The sequence below is a fragment of the Struthio camelus genome, chromosome 10 (assembly GCF_040807025.1).
Source record: "Struthio camelus isolate bStrCam1 chromosome 10, bStrCam1.hap1, whole genome shotgun sequence".
In the NCBI taxonomy this organism is placed as follows: Eukaryota; Metazoa; Chordata; class Aves; order Struthioniformes; family Struthionidae; genus Struthio; species Struthio camelus.
The window spans coordinates 26,646,707-26,666,204 of record NC_090951.1 but is presented as its reverse complement, the minus strand read 5'-3'; the positions used below and the strand labels follow the sequence as shown (position 1 = coordinate 26,666,204).

Below are 19,498 nucleotides of genomic sequence, written 5' to 3'. Positions count from 1 at the left end.
TCCTTGCAACTTTTGCGGCCAGGCCCTGCACCTCATGTCCAGGGCTCAAAGGGTTTTGCCTGTGTATCGTTTCCCTCCCCCCCCCTCCCCACCCCAACCCCCATACAAAGCTTTTGTGTGTCAGCAGAGCCTGGGATGCCCCAAGGCACCTGCCTCTCCGCTCCCTCTATCTCTCTGTGGCTCTGCCCTTTCCCGTTGTCATTTCTGTAGGCTGTTGTCTGCCTGTTTGGTGACCTTCCCCACTGCTCCAGCAGTATTTTGGCCCCTGGCCATCTTAAACAATTAATGAGGGGTGGAGAAACTTGCCATGTTAAATTACTTCCTCCTTTGGGAGGGGGTGAGGTCTCCACATCTAGCTTCTATCAATGCAGTTTGTTGCTGTTGCCTGAAGCGGTCACTGCCTCTCTGTTTTCTTTCCAAAAGTTAGGAAAACAGTGTTTCTGAGTACTGTTTTCTTATTTTTTCGGCTTTTGCTTAACCTGCAGTGTTTCCTCAGGATCTCACAGAGAGGGGGAAACTTCCCTGGACTTAGAAAAAAGCAAGACAAGAAGAGGGGAGAAATTTTGCTGAAACCTACTTGGGGAAGCTGGAGACCTTGGGATGTCTGCTGTGTGCTCGCTCTCCTCTAGCAGCTCTTCAGATCTTCCTGGGCGAAGACAGCTCCCTGCCACAAAGCATCTGTATTAAGCAGGTCTGTGAGGAGAGCCAGTGCGCTCTGAGGTACATGGATAGCAGCGATGCCGTAATAAGCAGCTTGCAAGTGTTGCTGGCTCTGCCTGTGTCCTTGTGTCTGTAAGGTCCCTGTGGGGCTGGGGATCACAGCACCCTGCCCTCGCTGTGCCTCTTGCACTGTCTAGCTCTGGAGTTGGCTGTCAGAGAAACCTTTGAGGTCCCCTGCTCAGCCCCGGTAGTGTCATGAGTTAGATTAGTTGGAGCTGTGCTGGGGGCGGTGAGGGCTTGGATTACAGTCCAGGACTCAAAGTGCTTCGGTGGTTCACGTCGGAGGGGAGAGGAGACGCCCCATCGCACACATGGAGGAAAAAGAGAAAAACCGCTGCTTTTGGAAGTGAGAGGGAATAAAGGAGGCCAGGAACATGGTAAGGAAATCTTTGCAAAGGGCTCTCACCCTGGGCACGAACAGGGCTGTGCGGGACAGAGCTCCTATCAGGGCAGCCTGCCTGGAGCCAGTGCACAGCAGTAATGCGAGGCGGCCAGTTGGGAACTCGGCTCTTCTTGCACTTACCGTTACTCAGATGGCAAACAATACCCTTGGGTGCCAGCCCTGTCTCGGATGCAGTGGTGGCTGTAGGGGTATAGGGCTCTTGTTGGCATTGGTCCCCCTTGGGGCTCCTATCGGGGCCCAGCCCTGGAGCAAGGGGCTGGGATGGAGCAGACCAGCTGGGGCCCTGTCTCCTGAGCTGCCCAGATACTGGGCTCTCCTTCTGCACCCCCCCCCCCCCCGCATCCCCAACCAGACCTGCTCAGGGGCTGGCGAGCTGTGCTGTGACATGAGCACTGCCCCCTTGCAGAGCCCAGGTTGGGTGTGGAGGGGGGTGAATCTGATCCTTCTCTCCTAACCCCAGGATGCCCACCATGAGCAGGAGAAACCTCCAGAGCCAGGCAGGGGTCTTTCCCTTTCAGTGCTAGACTCTGCATGTGGAGATGTAGCTCTGGGAGGAGGAAGTGCAGCTGGGTAGTAGAGCACAGCTGGGTAGTAGAGCACCCCATGTTTCTAGAGGTGGCTCTTGGCTATGGGGCAGTCCCGTTGCCCAGCCACAATGGCACTGCCATGTAAATGGAGGTGCCCAGCTGTAGGGTGGCAGAGGCTAGAGGGATGACGAGCCCTGTGGGGAGAGCCCACTAAACACCCAGCCTGAGTTCTGATGATTTGTTCCTGGGCTCACTAGGCTCCTGGTGCCTGAACAATCCAGGTTTTGGCAGCCCTAAATCTTCTCCTGTACGCATCCTGCTGTGCTCAGAAACAGTCACTCCCAAGACCAGCCCTCTCATGTGAGGTGCAGCAGGAGCTGTGTCCTGCCCTGTGTCCTATACATCTGTACAGTGTCTAGCTCAGGGCAGCAGTGTGTGAGCTTGCCCTCCAGGGCTCCAGCCTTCCTTGGGGTTCAGCAGGCCTATTCCCCAAGATTCTCCACTCTATCCCTTGAGCAGAAGGGTTCAGTGCAATGTTAGACTGCTCCTATAACCAGAGATAAATTACAAACTGCTTCCCTGTGGTAGAGGGAACAAAGTCCATGAGGAGGACAAACTGCTTGTATTTCTGGTGAGTCTGGTAGTAATTTGCCCTTTCTTAAAAGCCCAGGTTCTGGGCTCAGGTGCTCAGAGAAGCTCAGATTTCATTGAAAGACAAGTTGTCCAGTTCTTGGCCTCTGCAGCCTGAGCTACACTCAGATCCATGTCTCTTCCCTTTGCCACCCTCCAGCTCCTCTGCTGAGGACCCTGTGGCACTCTACCCTCTGTGTCTGAGCAGTGGCATGTTGCACCTCTCCTGTCCTGCTATGGAGGTCTGCAGGCATCTTGCTGCTTCCTGTTCTCCACCCTAGCCAGGGAGCTCTCTCCCTCACCCCATGCCTACTGTGTTACCAAACGTTTTTGGTCTTGGATATTGTAGGAAGTTAAAATAAAGGGAAAGCACTGTCAGGGCTCTGCAGGATGGATGCCATTCTTTGCAGACCAATGGCCTCCATTTCACCATGGGGGCTGGAGCGGGGCTTGTAAAGCTCTGCTCAGGTAGGCCGAGAGCGTGCAGCAGAGACCAGCTGCTGTTGCTCCCTGTTTCTGCAAGCTTCAGGTGGCATTCAGATTCCCAAAGTTCTTCACTGCCAGCCCAGGTCCTTCACCTTATTCTAATGTGTGATGCAGAAGACCTCTGAAGCAGGGGCCTTTCTGCAGAGCAGTGCTGTGGTAAGCCTGAGTGCCATGGTGGGTCACAGATCTGCAAGGATCATGCAGATTTATTGCTGCTGAGGGGGAACCATGTGTCAGGGAAGGTGCCAGAGGGAACCCTGCACTTCTCAGGTGCTGCGTTCAGGCTTTCCAGCTGCCACAAGTGGGAACCAAAGGCCAAGGTGGTCAAAGGGAGAACACAGAGCAGGCAATGGGAGCTGGTCAGACCGCTGACACCGGCAGTCCATGGCAGGCAGCTGTTCTCAAGGCCTAGGTAGACATAGAAAGGCCTGCCAGACGGGTAATCCATGAGCAGCTGAGGTATGATTGCAGCTCTGGACTTTCCTGTTTGAGCGGAGTTTTCCATGTCCCAGTGAATCGAATCAAACACTATGGGCAAAAGATTTGGATCTATGTGACTGTAGGTCAGTTTGTTGGCTTGCGTGGGATTTCCCATGGCCTTTTGAAGGCCGGTCTCCTGACGGGAGATCTATCACAGTGCTTGGTTTTAGGTTCCAGCAGAGAGCCCAGCTCCATATGAGGCAGGTGATTCCTCTTGACAGTGTGCTGTCACTGGCTGGCTGTCATACTGTGGTGTCAGGGATGATCTAGTGCATGTATGAGTTGATAGAGTTGCTGCAGCTGGAGGATGCCTAAAGCACCAAATATGTAAAATATGTTTTGTTTTGTTATGTGTTAATACGTAATATGTGGTCAAAGTAGCCGACTTTCACTAGAATTGACTTGTGCAGCTCTGAAACCTCATAGCATGAGCACGGCAGGAGCTTGGCTAGCGTCTTGTCTATGATACTGATCACATAGTGGCTTTCATGGCAGGGATCTGCTCATATTCCCCAGTGGGAAAGGGAGTGGGCTTCCCCTCACCTGATGCCTGCTGCTGAATGGGGTGCAGGAAGTGGTCAGGATATATGGCCAGACCACAGTGCCTCCCAGCTTTGCTTCTCTTGAGGAACCATTTCTGCTTAGGCAGGTGTGAAAGCCTGTGCCATTGAGTGGATTGGTCGGAGGAGAAGCTAGCAGTAGTCCTGCTCCTCCACTGCACAGCTATGGGGTCTGGTTCTCAGCCTGTGTCCCCAAATCGTGAGGGACAGCTTCCTCTCTGGGACATTCCTCAAAGCACAGCAGCTGGTCAGAGAGCCTGGGGGCTGCTTTTCCACCCTTGCTTGGGTGATTGTTGCTGCTCTTCAAAGGTAGCTGGGGTACTGTTGAGCCAGTGCATGAGTATAGCAAGGCTCCCACAGCTGTGCATCTGGATCAGTGGCCAGTTCTCAGCTGCTCCTGGGAAAAGGTTGTGATGGGGAAGAAAGTTTTCTCCTGCATTTCCAGCCAGACTGTGGATACATGAACTTAACCTTCTCCATCTAGCAGGTGGTGAGAGTAATTGCTATGGTTCAGATGTTGTTTTGCTTGGGCTGATTTAGCAGAGCTGAGCTGAAACCCAGCATACTTCTTTCTCTCCAGGCCCCCTTGGCCACAGGAGCCCTCCTCCATGCAAAGGCAGGAGTATGAAGCTTCAATGGCACAATAAATCCTGGGACCTGGAATGGTTATGTAGTCTCTCTTGTCATTCCCTCTTCAGCCATGTGGCAGACCTGCCTTCCAACTTATCTGCATGAAGGCATCCTTACTTGTGGAAGTCCCAGCCCAGGGTTAGCTGCAGGGACAGACACAGGCCCTGACGTGCTGGAAATAACCAGTGAGGGCTGAAAGCCAAGCAGTGCTCCAGGGCTTGGACAGCAGTTCAGCTCCCACATGGGCCTGCACGATGGTGGACAAAACACTTAATATTTTTGCACCACAGTTCCTTGCCTATAAAACAGGCTGAATGCTGAGGATGTGATGTTTCCTTTGGGGAAGCTTGGAAAGTCTCTTACTACTTTTGCTGGTGCAGCTGCACTTCAGAGCCATTTGCATGCAAATGGCTCTGAAGAGGTAGAGCGATGTAGGTTGCTGGCATGGGGAACAGAGTTGGTTGGTGAAAGCACAAGGACTTGCCTGGGCTGCTTCTCTCATACAGTGGCATGCTCCCAGTCTCTGGTCATCACATAGCACCAGAAAGCAGGGCCTGTGTGTGTTGCAAGACCTGCAAATGCTGGTGTCTTCCTGCACACAAGCTCAGATGGCACCTCAAGGCTGGCAAGAGAGAGGATGTGTTTCAACAGAAAAGATAATCTTTCTGTCATCCTCCAGTTACATCATCTTCTGGGGTGGGAAGGAAATAAGCCTGGGAATCACAAAAAGCTTTAAGCATCATGGATCTTCTTTTATTTCTGTGCCAAAGCAATGAGCAAGATGTTGGAACACAGACAAAGGGCAGATAGACATAATCCTTAGTGCATGGAAGTGGTTTGAAAGCATCTTCTCTGAGGGGAGAAGAGTGGAAAGTTGTGTTTAATGCCCAGCTTCTTTCTGAAAAAGCTGGGCAGGTGAATTTGCTGCTCATAACAATAAGGGGTAAATGCACGTGACAGGCCAGATGTGTCCCTGTATCTCTGCCCAGAAATCACCTAGCATGTTCTAGTCACAGGTGGGAATGCAGGTCAGCAAGTGGCTTGTGGGTGAGACATAGCAGGTTTCTGAGGAGAAACGTACACTGATTGTCAGTGCCTCTTTTCTGAAAAGCAACATCCTGCAGTGTAACTGTCTCTAGCCATGATGCTGGCAGTGTGGAGGTATGCATCTGGCTCGAGCTCTGGGCATCAAGGTGGGGGAAGCACTCCTGGTTAATGTCTAAGCTATCCCATTGGGTCTGTAATATGCACTGTGGAGGCAGGACTGCTTTAGTAGTCATAGACTGTATGTACTGCTAGAGTTGCTGGCTTTCCAAATAACTCCTGGAGAGACAGCATTCAGGAGGCATATATGAGAGTAAACATATATAGGAGCATTGCCTTTGCTGCTATATTGAACTGTAAATCTTTTCTGAGTATAGAAGGGATAGGCCATTGCTAGAAATGATCTCCTGGAGCTCTTCCAAAACAAAAAAAAAAAAAAAAGGCAAAGCAGTAATAGCTACTACAACAGTAAATAAGGTATCAACAAGGAAAATCCTTCCAGGCACAACTGGTGCCTTCTTCAGGCCCTCAGATGCTGAGCAACTGAATCAAACTGCCAGTGGGTGAAAGACAGGGTGATGGGGATAATTGGAGAGGGTAAAGAGGGACCCGGATTCTGCCTCTTTCTGGGCCTTCTCTGTTGGGTTCCCTGCATCCCAGGTCTTAAGGTTCGGTGAGATAAAGTTATCCTGCTTATTATCAGTTTTGGTTATGAAAACTTTTTTGGAAAGGTATCTCATCTGTACTCATCTGAAGCTACGCATCCTGTTCTATGGTATGAAGTTAGCAGTGCAGGTTGCAATGTAGGCAAGAGCCTCGTGAGTGTCTCCTTGCTGGTTGCTTCAGAAGAGACAGCAAGTCAGCATGTTTGCTCCTAAATACTGGAGCACAGCCTCTTGGGGTCCCCCAAAGCCTAAGTTTGTAGCCTCTCCTCCAATGTAATCCTATATGAGACTATACAGCTGTGCTAAGCTGAAGTATGTTGCAGAATGTGGGTGCGGCCTAAAACTGAGCATTGACGCTGGATATGGGTCTGCTGGGCTAGTTAGAAGTCACAAACAGAGGAACTACAGGCCCGCTTCATACTGAAGTACAGGAAAAACCTCTGTTGTCACATAGCATGCAGGAAGTCAAGGCAGCAGTCAAGCTTCTGGAGAAGCTATGGACTCAACCCACCTGTGGGCACTCAGATCAGAGAGTTTTGTTCCTGTTCCTGGTTGCCTACATGTGAGGGAACCCACTGCTCCCATCCTGAGAAGCTCAATGTATCTAAGAGCTGGAAAAGTGAGCAGTTGTACTGGGATCTGCAGCACTGCTAAGCAGAGAGTGGTAAAAAGCAAGGACAGCCTACCATCCTATGCTTGGAAGTAAGGATGCCCTGTGCTGTGTTTTCTACATCACTCGTGGTGTCTGGCTTGCAATCCAGATAAGTGAATGGACGTGCCCTTGGAAGGTTTGGGGCTGAGTCTTGGCATGCCAGTACCTCTCTGCTGCACAGTGTTTTTCATCCCTGTTGGCTGGCCCAGCCTTTCAATAAAAAGGACAAGAAATGGGGCCTCTCTTGTGGTAAGTGCTCTTGGCTGATTTCATGTGTATCCAAACTTAGGCTAACTCTGTGGTGTCTGGGCTTTCACTGTGACTGGTGGAGAACTCTGGAGCTGTGTTTTTTACATCACTGGACACCAAGCTGAATCTCCCAAGATCAAGGGAGCACAAAATTAATCTGAAAGTCTTCTTTCTACTCAAATTGACCATTCTGCTATCAGTTTGGGGTGTCTGGGATGCCAAGGGTGAACCCCTTGCTCCAGCTGGTGCAACCAGCTGTTGATCTAAGTGGAATGAAATGGTTCAGCTGAAAAAAAAAAAAATTGGGACTGACAGGAGTTGGGGAGCTCTGGGAAACTCAGGAGTCAGGAGGCTGCTGTTTGTACTCCTTCTGTATGTTGGGGCACGCAGTAGCAGGGAGTCCTCATGGGACCTTATGGTCACTCCCACCAGATGCAAAGCAGTGACTGGATTTTTTTTTTTTTTTTTTTTTTTTGCATGGCATGGGGAAGGAAAGCCATAGGAGTTCTGGTGAACTGAGCTAGGTGTCTGCCTTGAGCTTTGCAGCCTTGGATAGGTGTAGCAGAGTATTCACAGGAGATAATTATGAGTTTTTCCTGAGCAGGCCTCTCCTTTAGGAGGCTGCCTATCAAATCTCAGCTACTCTCAACAAAAACTTAGCACTGCTGAGCCTTGAACATCGTTAATGGATGTGGACTATTTGCTAGCTGTTGTCATCTTTCTGAATACATTTACCTTTTGAACAGGGTCCTTCTCATATGCCCAGGAGGCTGGTATGCAGACCCGTTACTGGATCAAGGGGGGAAAAAATGCCTGTGGATATATTCTCCTTTGTGTTTGGGCTTATAGCCACCCACGTTTTGGCATACATCCCTTCTGTGCACAAAGATGTCTTTCAGAAAATGTTAGTTAAATCTCCACCCTCCTTTGATATGTATGGAAATAATGGGACATGTGAGACTGTTTTCTGTTTGAAAAAAAGCTATAAAGGGAGTAACTTTAAAAGGCCTATGTTTACTTCTTTCTAACTTGGGAGTTCAGTAAAAGCAATTCACTAAATTTGCTTAGCTTTCCAAGGGGCGTACATCTGATGCTGTATCTGAACATAGGGAAAATGTTTTAATCCAACTCTAAGTCCTAGGCTCAGCTGCTCAGGGGTTGCAGAGTTTGAGCTTATGACTGAATGCATGTGTATCTGTTCCCTAGCAAGCTCCAAGGATCCAGAGCCCACAGGACAGGTCAGGAAGTAGCATCTGATCTGAATGGAGAAGTCCTGTGGAGCCCGGGCGATGCTTAAAGCCCTTGAGCACCAAGACATCTGCTGTGGTCCAAGCTGGGCCCCACTGAAGGAGCACCCAGTCAGGGTGACGCCAGTTGTGGGATGTTAAAGCGCGTGTGGGTCTCTGCTCCCAGAAGCACTGCTCTTTGCTGGGTGCAGACTGATATTCCTTGCCATGGCTCAGGGCTGAGCTGGCAGAGCTATGGCCATCTCTATGCTGCCTGCTTGGTCCTTCTGACTCATCCTTCCTTACAGCTTGTCCCTCAGAAACAAAGTGCACACTGGCATTTGATTGCTGCTGCTGGCTCACTTCTCATGTCAAAGGTATGCAGGGTTGTGCTCCTTCAAGGAAAGGCCCTTGTGCACTCACTGTTTTCTCATGCAATCAGCTGGCCCCTTCTGGAATTGCTATTCTGGCTTCATAACTGTTTCCGTTCCCCCTTAAGGTAGCAGGACTCGTATTTCATGAGCATGTTACAAAATAGTGTTTAAGACCAGAAGGAGCTATAGCTCATCTGTTAAGGGATACTGAGACCATGAAGCATCCTCTAGCTCCCACACTTGAGTCTGAGAAAAGAATATACTTTTAATTAAACAAGAGCTCCCAAAGGCATCCACTCTTGATTATGGAGGTTGTAAGAGATGGAGAATCCACCAGTCCTCTTGGGAGCCTGTCCCAGTGGCTCATGCATCTTGCAGAGGGAATGGCGTGATTTGAATGTGATCTGGCTACCAGCTCAGAGAACACATGTAACACTGGCACACAAATAACAATCTAAATGCTGACCCTGTGAAGACAGAATTCCTAGTGTTCATCAGCTGTCCTGCTGAAGGATTATCATTTTTCTCTTTAAGCACAGGAGGCTGCCCATCTGTTGCAAGATGCTCCCAAATGGGTGTCTGAGCACAAGGTGTTGGTTATGGTCTAATGCCTCTGGCTAAAAGGCATTAAAATGAGTTGACCTATTTGGCTGAGAATTTACCCAGGCTATCTTACAGATGACTGGTATAAACAAATCTTTCATTCTGCCTAGTTTGCCCTTTAGTCTGTAGATATTAAACACAAGCATTAAGGGGTACAAGATGCCACTGCTCAGGCTTATTTGCCAAACTGATGACAAAGCCTAAAGCTGGGAGTGGAGCAACTACTGTAACTAATACTAAGATGAAATTGAGCTCAAGCAATTTCTTCTATAGGGTAGCAGAGAAAAAGATTTTTAGCACATCTGATAAAAGAGCTCTTTTAAGAAAGTAGAAGTGCACTGGGAAATTCTTGGTTAGGTTGGTGATATACTCATTGGCTTTATCCTGTCCCAATGTCTGCATCTGCTATAAGAACATGACACTGAGCATGGAGATTTATGGCTGGACCATGGCATACAGTGCTGTGGCCAGACCATTATTGCACAAGCCAAGGGAACCCCTGCAGTCTGGTGGTGGGAGTGAAAAGGGGGGCAGCTCTGCGCTGGGATGATCTTGAGGTGGTGGGGAGGTGTATGCAGCCAACCCTGGGCAATGAAACCACAGTAACTGAGGCCTTAAACTCTCCTAGCGTGAGTTGCTACCCTTAGGAAGAGGGTTTAAAGGTACCCAAGGCTTTATATCACACTTTATATCACAGCTTTGTTAATTAATTGCATCATTAGGTCTCGCTAATGATATTTTTAAAAAAATCTGTGTTTAAATACTTATTTCAGATTAAGTGACTTAATCCCTTGATTAACGTAAACCAAAATAAGCCAGTGCCCAGCTGTAGGATGGTGTTTTATATACAGTTCTTCTCATCCATTTGTAGGCCTTTGTTTCAGCTGGAACATGTTTGTGTAAGGACAGGGATTTGACTGTTCTTTCAGATGCTCTTTAAACTCCTATATCGTCTCCCTGATCTATTGCTAATAGAAAACAACACGCCTTTGGGAGCAGGGGCTTCTTCCTTGCTCTGAACAGGACCACAAGGATTATGTCACTTGCAGCAAACCTCTCAGGAGGATGTCTGAGGGGCTGAGACCAGGGCTGAGATGAAGTGCTGGCTGCTTGGTGCAATCAAAGGAGGTTTTTGGTGGAGCTGCAAGGGCTTAGCTGAGTGAGATCTAAGTGAGGAGCACTGGAATGGGCCAGAAACCCTTTGCGCAGGGAGAAAGCAAGCTCTACATAGCAGGGGAAAGACTGTCCTTCATAGCAGAGAGGACCATCCCATGGGTATGTGAGGAGGGCCTCTGACCACATAGCACAGGTCTGAGAATGACTCCTGCTCTCAGCCATTACCCTTCCCAGACGTGATGTGCAGTACAGCCACTGGTTCCTGCCTTCTAGGGCTCCTCTAGAGCCTGAGCCCTCTTGAAGCATGGCTGCAGATGCTCAGCTCATTGAGAGCTCGTTTATCAGAGGTAAATCTCCACAAGAAAAGGCTTTTCTCCCTTTCCCCATTCTGCTTTCCTCTGACTTTCCTCTGTTGTCTGTTCAGCATCTTTTCTGATGTGTTGAGTGTTGCACAGGCAAATGAGAAAGGCATAGGCTCTGCTCTGGAGAACCTGAAGTATCAAAACCTAAAAGAAAGCATAGATAGGAGTAACATGAAGATAGAGCTGAAGTGGGGAGAGGTGCTGGTTTCTGGACTGCTATGTCTGAATGCATGTGATGCCATTTTCTTTTGGGAGCAGTGTTTAGTCATGCTGTGGGATCCTGGCTGGGCATCCTAGCTCCCCAGGGCCAAGCGTGGAGAGAGTCTGAGCTGCAGAAAGCTTGCTATGTGAGGAGCTATATGTCTTTAGCCCCCCTTGGGAGTACATGCTAGGGAAGATCAGTGGAAGGGTCCTAGTTCCCCAGGTGAATGAACTTCCCTCTTCAAAGGGCTGCAAGAGGACACGTCTTTGGGAAGGATCAGTGTTGTGGTTTGGGTACCTTAAGAGCAAATTTGATTCTTGTGTTGCTGTATCAGAGCCACATAACATCCTTCCTTGCTGTAAGGGTCTCAGCTGGGGGTCATGCCCAGGCAGCTCTCCGTTGCTGGAGATGTTGTCACGTGCTAATGGTTGTTTCTGGCCACTTGGAGCACAGTACGGAGCCGTGGGTGTCACTGCTTTTACCAGGTTGCCTCTGTCCTCTGCTTATCTGCCATGGGGCTATTGCCTGCCTTTTGCCTTGGCATGAGGACAGCAATGGTGAAGCCCCATGCCAGATGCTAGCTTCAAACCTTGAGGTTTGCAGGAAGTCACGCTTGGCTTTCAAAGCAATCTGAGATGTTGCCCTCGAGTGAAAACACTTCTTGGGCTGGAGGGATGGTCACCCAGCTTTGGGCCTGCCTTGCACACACTGAGCATGTCTAGACCTCCAGCATGCACAGAAGTGGGACCTCAGAGTTGAAAAGCAAATACATCATTTTTCCCTTTGTTTAATTAAATGAGAGATCATGAGTTAATCGCTTCCAAGCGCTTGTTTTCCTGCAGTGCCTGGAATGATAATCCCGCGTGTTGCCCAGCAGGAGCTGCTTTGGCTGCCGCAGCTGTGTCAGCTCAGAGAAAGGCTGGGGGAGCAGAGGAGGCATCTGGAAATGATTCTCCAAGCTCTGGCTATGGAGCGCCAGTTCTTGCAGCGTTGTAGGAGCTGGTTTATCCACAGGCCGCAGAGCCATCCCACTGGTCCTGGCAGCAGGGGAGCGGAGCTGGGCTGTGGCTGCGTCCTGCACAAAGGCTCTTGTGGTAGTATGCAGAATGCCCCTCACTGAGGTACAGGCAGCCTGTGAGCTGTACCCGAAGAAAGCAGGCCAGTGTGGGGCTGCAAACGCTTTCTTTCAAATGGAACGGAGCGCTGTGCTTTTTTCCCTGCGAAGCCTGAAACAATAGCCCAAAGAGCAGGTAGAGCCAGCCGTTCCTAGTTATCTCACAGGAAGGCGGTATAATTATGGCAGTTTGAGGGCCTACCTCTGTAACTACAGTACTTAATAGTGTATTATTTTAACAAAAACATCCAGTGGCAGGCAGGGTGCCGAAGCCAGGCGCCCTCCTCCCAGCCTCCCCCTGAGCCTCAGAGCGAAAAGCAGAGGGGGGAGCTGGCACTTGTTCTGGGAAGATTTTTCTCCCTTGAACTCATTGCCTCTGTGATTAGAGCAGCTCAGGAAATGGGGATGGGAGGGTTCTCCTCCCTGCAGAAATGAAGTGGGAAATCTCAAATTTTGTCAGAAAAACAAACCTTGTTTTTAGCTAAAGACCCTTTTGAACAGAGAAACGTCTCATTTTTAAAGGAAAAACAGCCTGGCTTTAAGCTTTGTGTCAGAAAGTGGAAAGGGTTTGTGGAAAGCCCAGAGGACTATTTTTACTGGAAGAGAGGTTTGTCTCGTCAGCTGAGAGCCGAGCAGCAAAGCAGCCAAGCGACACAGCAGCTTTTGCTGGTGGAGGGACCTGCTAACCCAGCCCTGTTCAGTGCCTGTTGTGTGTGCCTTTCCCCTAGTCCCAAAGCTGGCTCGGCGCCGTGGCTAGGCACTGCACTCGAGATGCTTGGAGCTTGTGCCTCTTCCCAGTTTCTCTGTTATTTCTACTTCTCAGTTTTTGGGGGTTGTTTTTTTTTTCCTCCTGTTGCTGACTCTGTTGGTCTCTATCCTCCCTTTGTACTGTCCTTCAGCACCTGGGCAGGCGGGAAAGAAAATCAGTGTGTGCAGGATGCAGCCAGGCTCCGAGAAGCTGGTAGAACGAGGGCAAAGTTGTGAGAGCTCCTGGCAAGGCCTCCTTGCTGTCTGAGCAGGAGCTGAGACAGAGGCTGTGACTCAGAGCTGGGTGTACCATGGGCTGCGCTCGCTCCCAGCGTTTCTGGGCTCTGCTCCACAGCCTTGTTATTCTCCTCGCTTTGCCAAGCAGTGGTAAGCATCAGATTTGACTGAGGCACGTTGGGATATGTAGTTTCATACTTTGGCCATTCAAATGGGTGTCCAGATGAGATGTGTTTAAGAAAAGAATTGCAGATCCTTCTCCTAAATTTCGGCTAAATTTCTGCTGCAAGATGAAACCTCAGCATGTTATATGGACCAGTCCAGCTGCTAGAAAGGGGCATAGTCTGCCGTAAGTCATGGGCTAGCCAGGCAATTAGATTCTGGCCTCACCATGCTCACAGTGGATGTAAGGAGCCTTCAGACAGCCTCTTGGTTGTCAACAGGGAAGACCTGTGCCTCTTCATGTTCTCCTTGAATAAGACTCAACTTTTTTGTAGACAAGCGTTCTTGAGCAAGATGCTGACTTCTTACTGAGATACTTGGGTGAGTTGTAGGGAAAACGCTGGAAAATGCTGCAAGGCTTTGTGGGCCTGGGTGGGTTCAGCAGCATTGCAGCCCTTCCCTGCACTGCTTCAGCTGGTAGCGTTCTGTGTCATCCCATGTTGCTGTGGCATTTGTGTTGCCAGCCTGGCACCTGCCACGAGAGTACAGGAATTCTGGTCCTGCACAAGGTGCATAACACTGTGGATCTTTCTTTGCTCCCTGGGCAAGCTGACTCCTGTTCTCTAAGTCTGCAGAAGGGTCTCCAATGTTCAGCTTTAGCTCATGAGCAGCAGGTCCCAAACAGGAAGAAGTTGATTGCTGAATGAGAAAGAAATGTAGCACGGCAGGAGCTCCTAGCAGTTGGAATTGCTGCGTAGCTCCCTCCATGCCCACAATGGAAGGCAGAAAATTAGATGAGTCCACCTAGAAAAGACTAAGAAGCTCCTGGTTACACCAGATGCCTCTTGGCAAGTTCTTCTCCCTTGCTGCAGCTGTTGCTTGTAGTACAAGGAGTAGAAACGCCCCTTAAGCAGGGATGTAAGTGATCCCAGACTTCTCTTCCTGCTGCCTGCTTGTTAGTCCCGTGTTAGTGCTTATGCCCGGCCACTTGCAACCTCCTCTCTCCCTTAATTTGCCTGGCTGCAGTTCTTGATGGGGAGAGAGGCTCTTAGGCCTGAGGAGCCTTCCAGTTTTCAAAGAAGAGCTTTGACAGAATAGACATTATTGCGGTATGCGATTCACCACAACAGCTGTGGCTCCCATTATCAGTGGGAGGCATCCCACTGATTTCTGCTCCCATTCAGATCCGAGTTCTTTGTCAATTATAAAACATTCCTCGACTTTCCCTCCCGCCCTGTTGTCTTAGGCGGGACCATCCTGGGTCGTTCCCATTGTACTGCACTCTGTCCACCCATCTCACCATGAGGTTTTCCTCTTTCCTTGCCGTGCCTATCACTGCGCTCCATCCCCTGCACTGACAGCCAGCTCCCAGCTGGGGAGCGGTGAATACGGGTGTGTCTGGACATGACCTTAACCTAGGCTTTATTTAGTGCCTTGATTTGTAGAGAAGTTATTTTAAAAGCGTGTCCCTCCTGGAGGTGTGGTGAACGTGTGGCAGAGTGGTGACGGTGTGCTGGAGTTTATAGGCCTCCTGTGTTATTTACAAAAAGCATTTTGAGTCCCAAGACCATTTCCGCTTGGGGAAAAATTCTCTGGGTTGGTTGGAAAGCATTCGTGTTTGTGTTTGTGCCTGGTGGCTGAAAAGGAGCAAGTGTCCAGGACCTTTCCCATTAGGGATGATGTGACAATGCTCTTGGAGACAGGGAAGCCTGAGCTGTGCAGTGCCTGGAGGGGCCTGCTTTCTGCAGGAGGCACCTGTGCTAGGCTCTGCTGGGTCTTTGGAGCTGCTGCCGCAGGCTGGCTGCGCAGGGAGGTGTGGGCTGGCGTGAGGGTTGAGTGAAAGTGTGCCGGGGCAGAATTGCACTCTCCTCATGTCCCTGCTGGGTTTAAGCTTGTTCTCCTCTCAGAGCGCTGTCCCCTCCTCTTGGGTCACAGGAGTTTCTCCTCATTCCTGCTCCAGATTGCATCCCCTTCTTGAGATAAGAGGGATGTGGCTTGTAGATAGGACGGGTTCTACATTTCAGATTTATCAGCCTCTGGGGAGCAGAAGGGTCTTCCTCTTCTCTCACTGTTTAGAGCTGGTAAGTATGAGTTCCCTGTGTTGTCCTGTGCCTCAAAACCATGGCTCTTCCACACATGTGGCAGTAGGCACTGCCTGTAGGCAAGATGTCTGTGGCTGGCTGCCTGCACTCAAGCATTAAATGGCAGGACCACGCAGCTTCTTTCAGACCCTGCTGAGACAGTTTCCTCAAGCCTCTCTGCGATCTGAGAAGTTAATTAGCCCACAGCAGCAGCCGCCTCCCCAGGGCAGCGAGTTGGCTTAACAAGTCCATGATCAGAGGCCAGTCTGCTGTCAGAGGTGCCAAGCTCTGCTTCCTTTCACCCTCTGTGTTTCAAGGTGTCTTCTGATCTCCAGAGGCTCTGCCATCTTTCACCCTCCACCTGGGTTAGGCCTATTCCTTGGAGACTGCTGGGTGGGAGCACTGAAAAGTGGTGTTGCTACTTCATTCAGCCAAGGTCAGGAATGGCCCCAGTAAGGTCTGATCTGGGGGCCAGGGACAACTGTGGGCTGTGTGGACAGGTGCCAAGTGGGGAGGACATGTACCCAGAGGAAGCCCTCTGTGCTCACGCAAGCCAGCTAATGTGTGAGAGCTCTTTGGCCCTTGGTAACAATATCTTGGAGACAGACTGAGGACTCGGAAAGCCGGGTGCATCCTTGTTCTGTAGTGGTGCAAGGATGCTGGTGGTCCATCAGTGTCCAAGAGGACAGGTCTTGTACTCTCATCGCAAGGGGATGTGTCAGTTTGCTCCCATATTTGGGGCTTTTCCTGTGGGATTAGAAGAGAGATTGGTGAAATGATCCTCTCCTTCCATCAAATGCTAGGAGTTGAAAACTTTTTCTCTCTGTCCCTTCAGAGTCCTCACAGCTATCCTGGCTTCATGGTGTAGTCTAGCCAGAGAGAGGTAAGACTGTGTGAAGGAGTACACTGTTAGCACTGAACTGTACAATGGCTACAGGCTATGGTTCTTTTCTGTATTTCACTAAAGGCAGGATAATATATGACTTGATTTATTTTAACCATATGAAGGATTTTTGATTGGGTGCCAATGTTAATAATGGTCTTGTGAAGACTTTGCTAAGGCAGCAGGAATGGTGTGAGGACCTTAGAGCAATGCACTGTGATTCATGTGCAAATATTTTTACTTCTTTATTTTCCTTGCAATAGTAAACGCAACCAAATTCATTGGGAGGTAGAGGGAAATTAACATCTCAAAGAATTTTGCTCAAACAGGGCAGGAAGAAGAGGGGCAGAAGCCACAGGTGAGAAACTGCCCAGTTGGTTTTGACTGAAATTTTGAATCTGTGGACTGTAGAGGGCCAGATGGAAATTGTTCTCAAATGTTACCAGCTGTAACACTTCTGTGACGCTACACAAGCATTTGGCTGGGCTCTCTTTGGCGTTTGGGGCTGAGCGGGAGGGCACCTGCCTGAAGACCAGTTCTGTCTGACAAGGGCAAAGATGCTTGCTGGGACAGGTCTAAGGCTGGTGTCAACAGAGGTTATTGGAGCTGCACACGCCTTTGGCTGCATTTGGCCTCTGCTTGTCACTTCACAAGAGCGCATGGGAGTAGGGAGATGTAATGTTTTGTGTGTTATGTCAATATTTAGCAATATTAGTTGGATGTCTGGCTGGGAGAGGTTTTGTATTGGGCTTGGTACACGTTTCCCTACCCTACAGGCCCCTCCATGCCTTTTTTAACAGGTCCAGAATACAGTACACAGGGAACACTTCTTACTTAGACTGACCTCTTTGGTCTGTGTAACTCATCCTGCAGTCCCTATCGGACTGCTTTCTCTTCTTATGTACTTCCCTAGCTCTGCTGAGCTCTTCCCATGCACCCTGTGTGGGGATAGTCTCGACCAGAACTGTGCAGAGAGGCACACGCTGCCTTACAGATTGGGCTGGCTGTCAGCTCTTCGCAGTTTTTTGCTCCACAATATCCAGTGGAAGATCTTCTGTGAAGATCTGTTGCTGGAGTTGAGGAAGTGCCTAGGAACTTCAACTTCTATTTTAAATAACTGAATAAAAATTGGGGCTTTATATTGCGCTCTTCTAGGTGGAGAGAAGCTTGTTTAAAACAACTTCCTCCTATTTAGCATTAGGGTTAAATACTCACTCCTACCATTTAACACTTGTGTATTGCAGGTAGGGCTCCTGCTTTTTGAGTCCTTGGGTTGACAATACAAAAAATAACTCCATAACCTCTGTTTATCTGGTTGCATTGACCTTGAGGGCTATTGCAGGAGGCAGATGGCCTCTTAGAACAGTTGTGAACAATTGAGAAGGTTACTTAATGCCATTTAGCCTTGCTTGTTGCTGACATCAGGAGAAACAGTAGAAAAAGTAATGAAGCTGTGCCACAGGCAGTTTGTGGTTTGCCTGTTGCATGCATCCTCCAAGCTTGGTGCAGGCAGAGATTGTGGAGGCATTGCCTGGGCTTCCTTATCACTCCTGGCAGTCCCGCATGCTATCCTAAGGAAGGCCTCACAACAGAGCAGTGTGTTTATACTGTGCTTAAAAAAAAAAAAAAAAAACCTATAAATGAAGAATTAAAGATCATTGAGCTGGACAGCTGTGAGAGATGGGAAGGCTTGCATGAGGAGTACCCTCTCTGCTGTGGTTGCAGGTCAGTGTAGGCTTGCTCTGAGACTGTTGCACTTTCTAAAGCCCGTGGAGGTGTCTGGAGCAATGAACATGTGCTCCCTTGCAGTGGAAGAAATGAAAGAGTTTGCCTCCTCCTGATCCCCTCCATCCTACCGTTCCCTATTGGTGGGGAAAGCTGATGTGCCACTTCTTTGTTTAGCTTTCTCTCCAAATCTTGCTGTGGGACTGAGGTATGCTTTCAGGCATGTCCATGCAGCTGTTCCTGTTTTTCAGGAGGTTGTAGGGCTTCTGGGCCAGAGGCTCAAGTGCTTTCATTGTCTCCAGTGAAGGGAAATGGATTTATATCAGACGAGGATCTGGCCAGACACCTGAGTAAACTTTATTTTGGTTTTGCAGCAAAACTCAATCCCCCTGGCTTTAAGGTAGCCAGAGGGGTCCCCTCTAAAATAAAAGGGCACGGGGGCGGTGGGATCTTGATCCTCTCTGCAGATGTGTACCATTTTTGCCTGTCTGTGTGTCTTCTCTCTTGATTTACACCCATGCAGTACATCAAAATTTGGCCTCTAGCACTGGAATAGGTCCTGACACCCTGGGCAGGCTCTGGCTGGCATGTTCTTGAGAATGAAGGGGAAAGTAGTGAAACCATCACCTCTAATCCCTGAGCAGGAAATGGGAATCCTACAGATAGATAGATGTGCATGGTTAGACACTTAAAGGCAATCACGTTCACACGTAGTCTGTGGATCCTGTTGTGAGGGATCTCGCACTGCAGAAACTTCCTGGCTCCTGCAGGGAGCCTATCATGAGAGGCAAACAACGAAACAGCTCTGAATAACGAGGAATTGCAATGTTGAGTGGCTTTTCCTGGTACCAAACAACTCTGGCAGCTTATCCTGCGTGGGGACTTTAATGATAAGAGTGCAGCATGCTGAAAAATTTCAGCTGCTCAGAAGCTGCCTCTGCAAGTCCCCTTGGCCTGCTGAGGAACATAACATACCTGAACGCTGGCTGGCGTTTCCAGCCCTGGGTGTCTGAAACATGGGGCCTGCAGATTTGTCCACCCCATGACACTCTCGCTTGCATGCACTCACGTGTTGCGGTAATGGTTTAATAGGAGCCCCACCCAGCTCAGTCAGGAAAATGACTTGCTGCGTAAGCAAAAGCTGGGAAATCTTGCTGCGGTGCACAGCTCTCTGCGAGCACTTCACCCGCGTTTCGAGAGCTCTTTTTCTACCTGCAATTGCCAGTGTCAAAAGAAACTGAAAAGGACAGAAGTTTTCTCCTTGATCCTCTCTCTCCTCACATTCGGATATGGGTGCGCTCCTGGGTCTAGGGCTCTTCGGTGCACTGAGGCATATCGTAGCGTGGTACCGCTAATACTTTCTCTCTTGGCAGGACTCGGAATCGCTGGACGGTTGCATTCAGAGCACGTTATCAGTGCTCTACCCTCCGTTTGAGGCCACTGCAGCCACTGTTCTGTGCCAAGTTTTTGATGTGGTGGAGAAGACGTACCGTGGGGATGGACTGCGCTACCTCATAGACTTCCTGATTCCAGCAAAGCACATCCTGCAGTGCGTTCAGCAGGATGCCTGTGTAAGTATAGTAGGCTCTAAAAGGTCTGCAACAGCTTTGCAGGAGAGCT

The 19,498-nt window shown here is 49.5% G+C and overlaps 1 protein-coding gene across 1 annotated transcript in view; it reads left to right on the top strand.

Annotated features, from left to right (window-relative positions):
• PLEKHG4 (pleckstrin homology and RhoGEF domain containing G4) overlaps positions 1-19,498 on the top strand; it is a 117,875-nt gene that overhangs the window by 15,469 nt on the left and 82,908 nt on the right. The window contains exons 2-3 of the mRNA XM_068955459.1: positions 497-1,097; positions 19,252-19,449. Of these exons, the coding sequence (XP_068811560.1) occupies positions 1,095-1,097; positions 19,252-19,449 (201 nt within the window). The 5' untranslated portion in view covers positions 497-1,094. The remainder of the gene's footprint in view (positions 1-496; positions 1,098-19,251; positions 19,450-19,498) is intronic.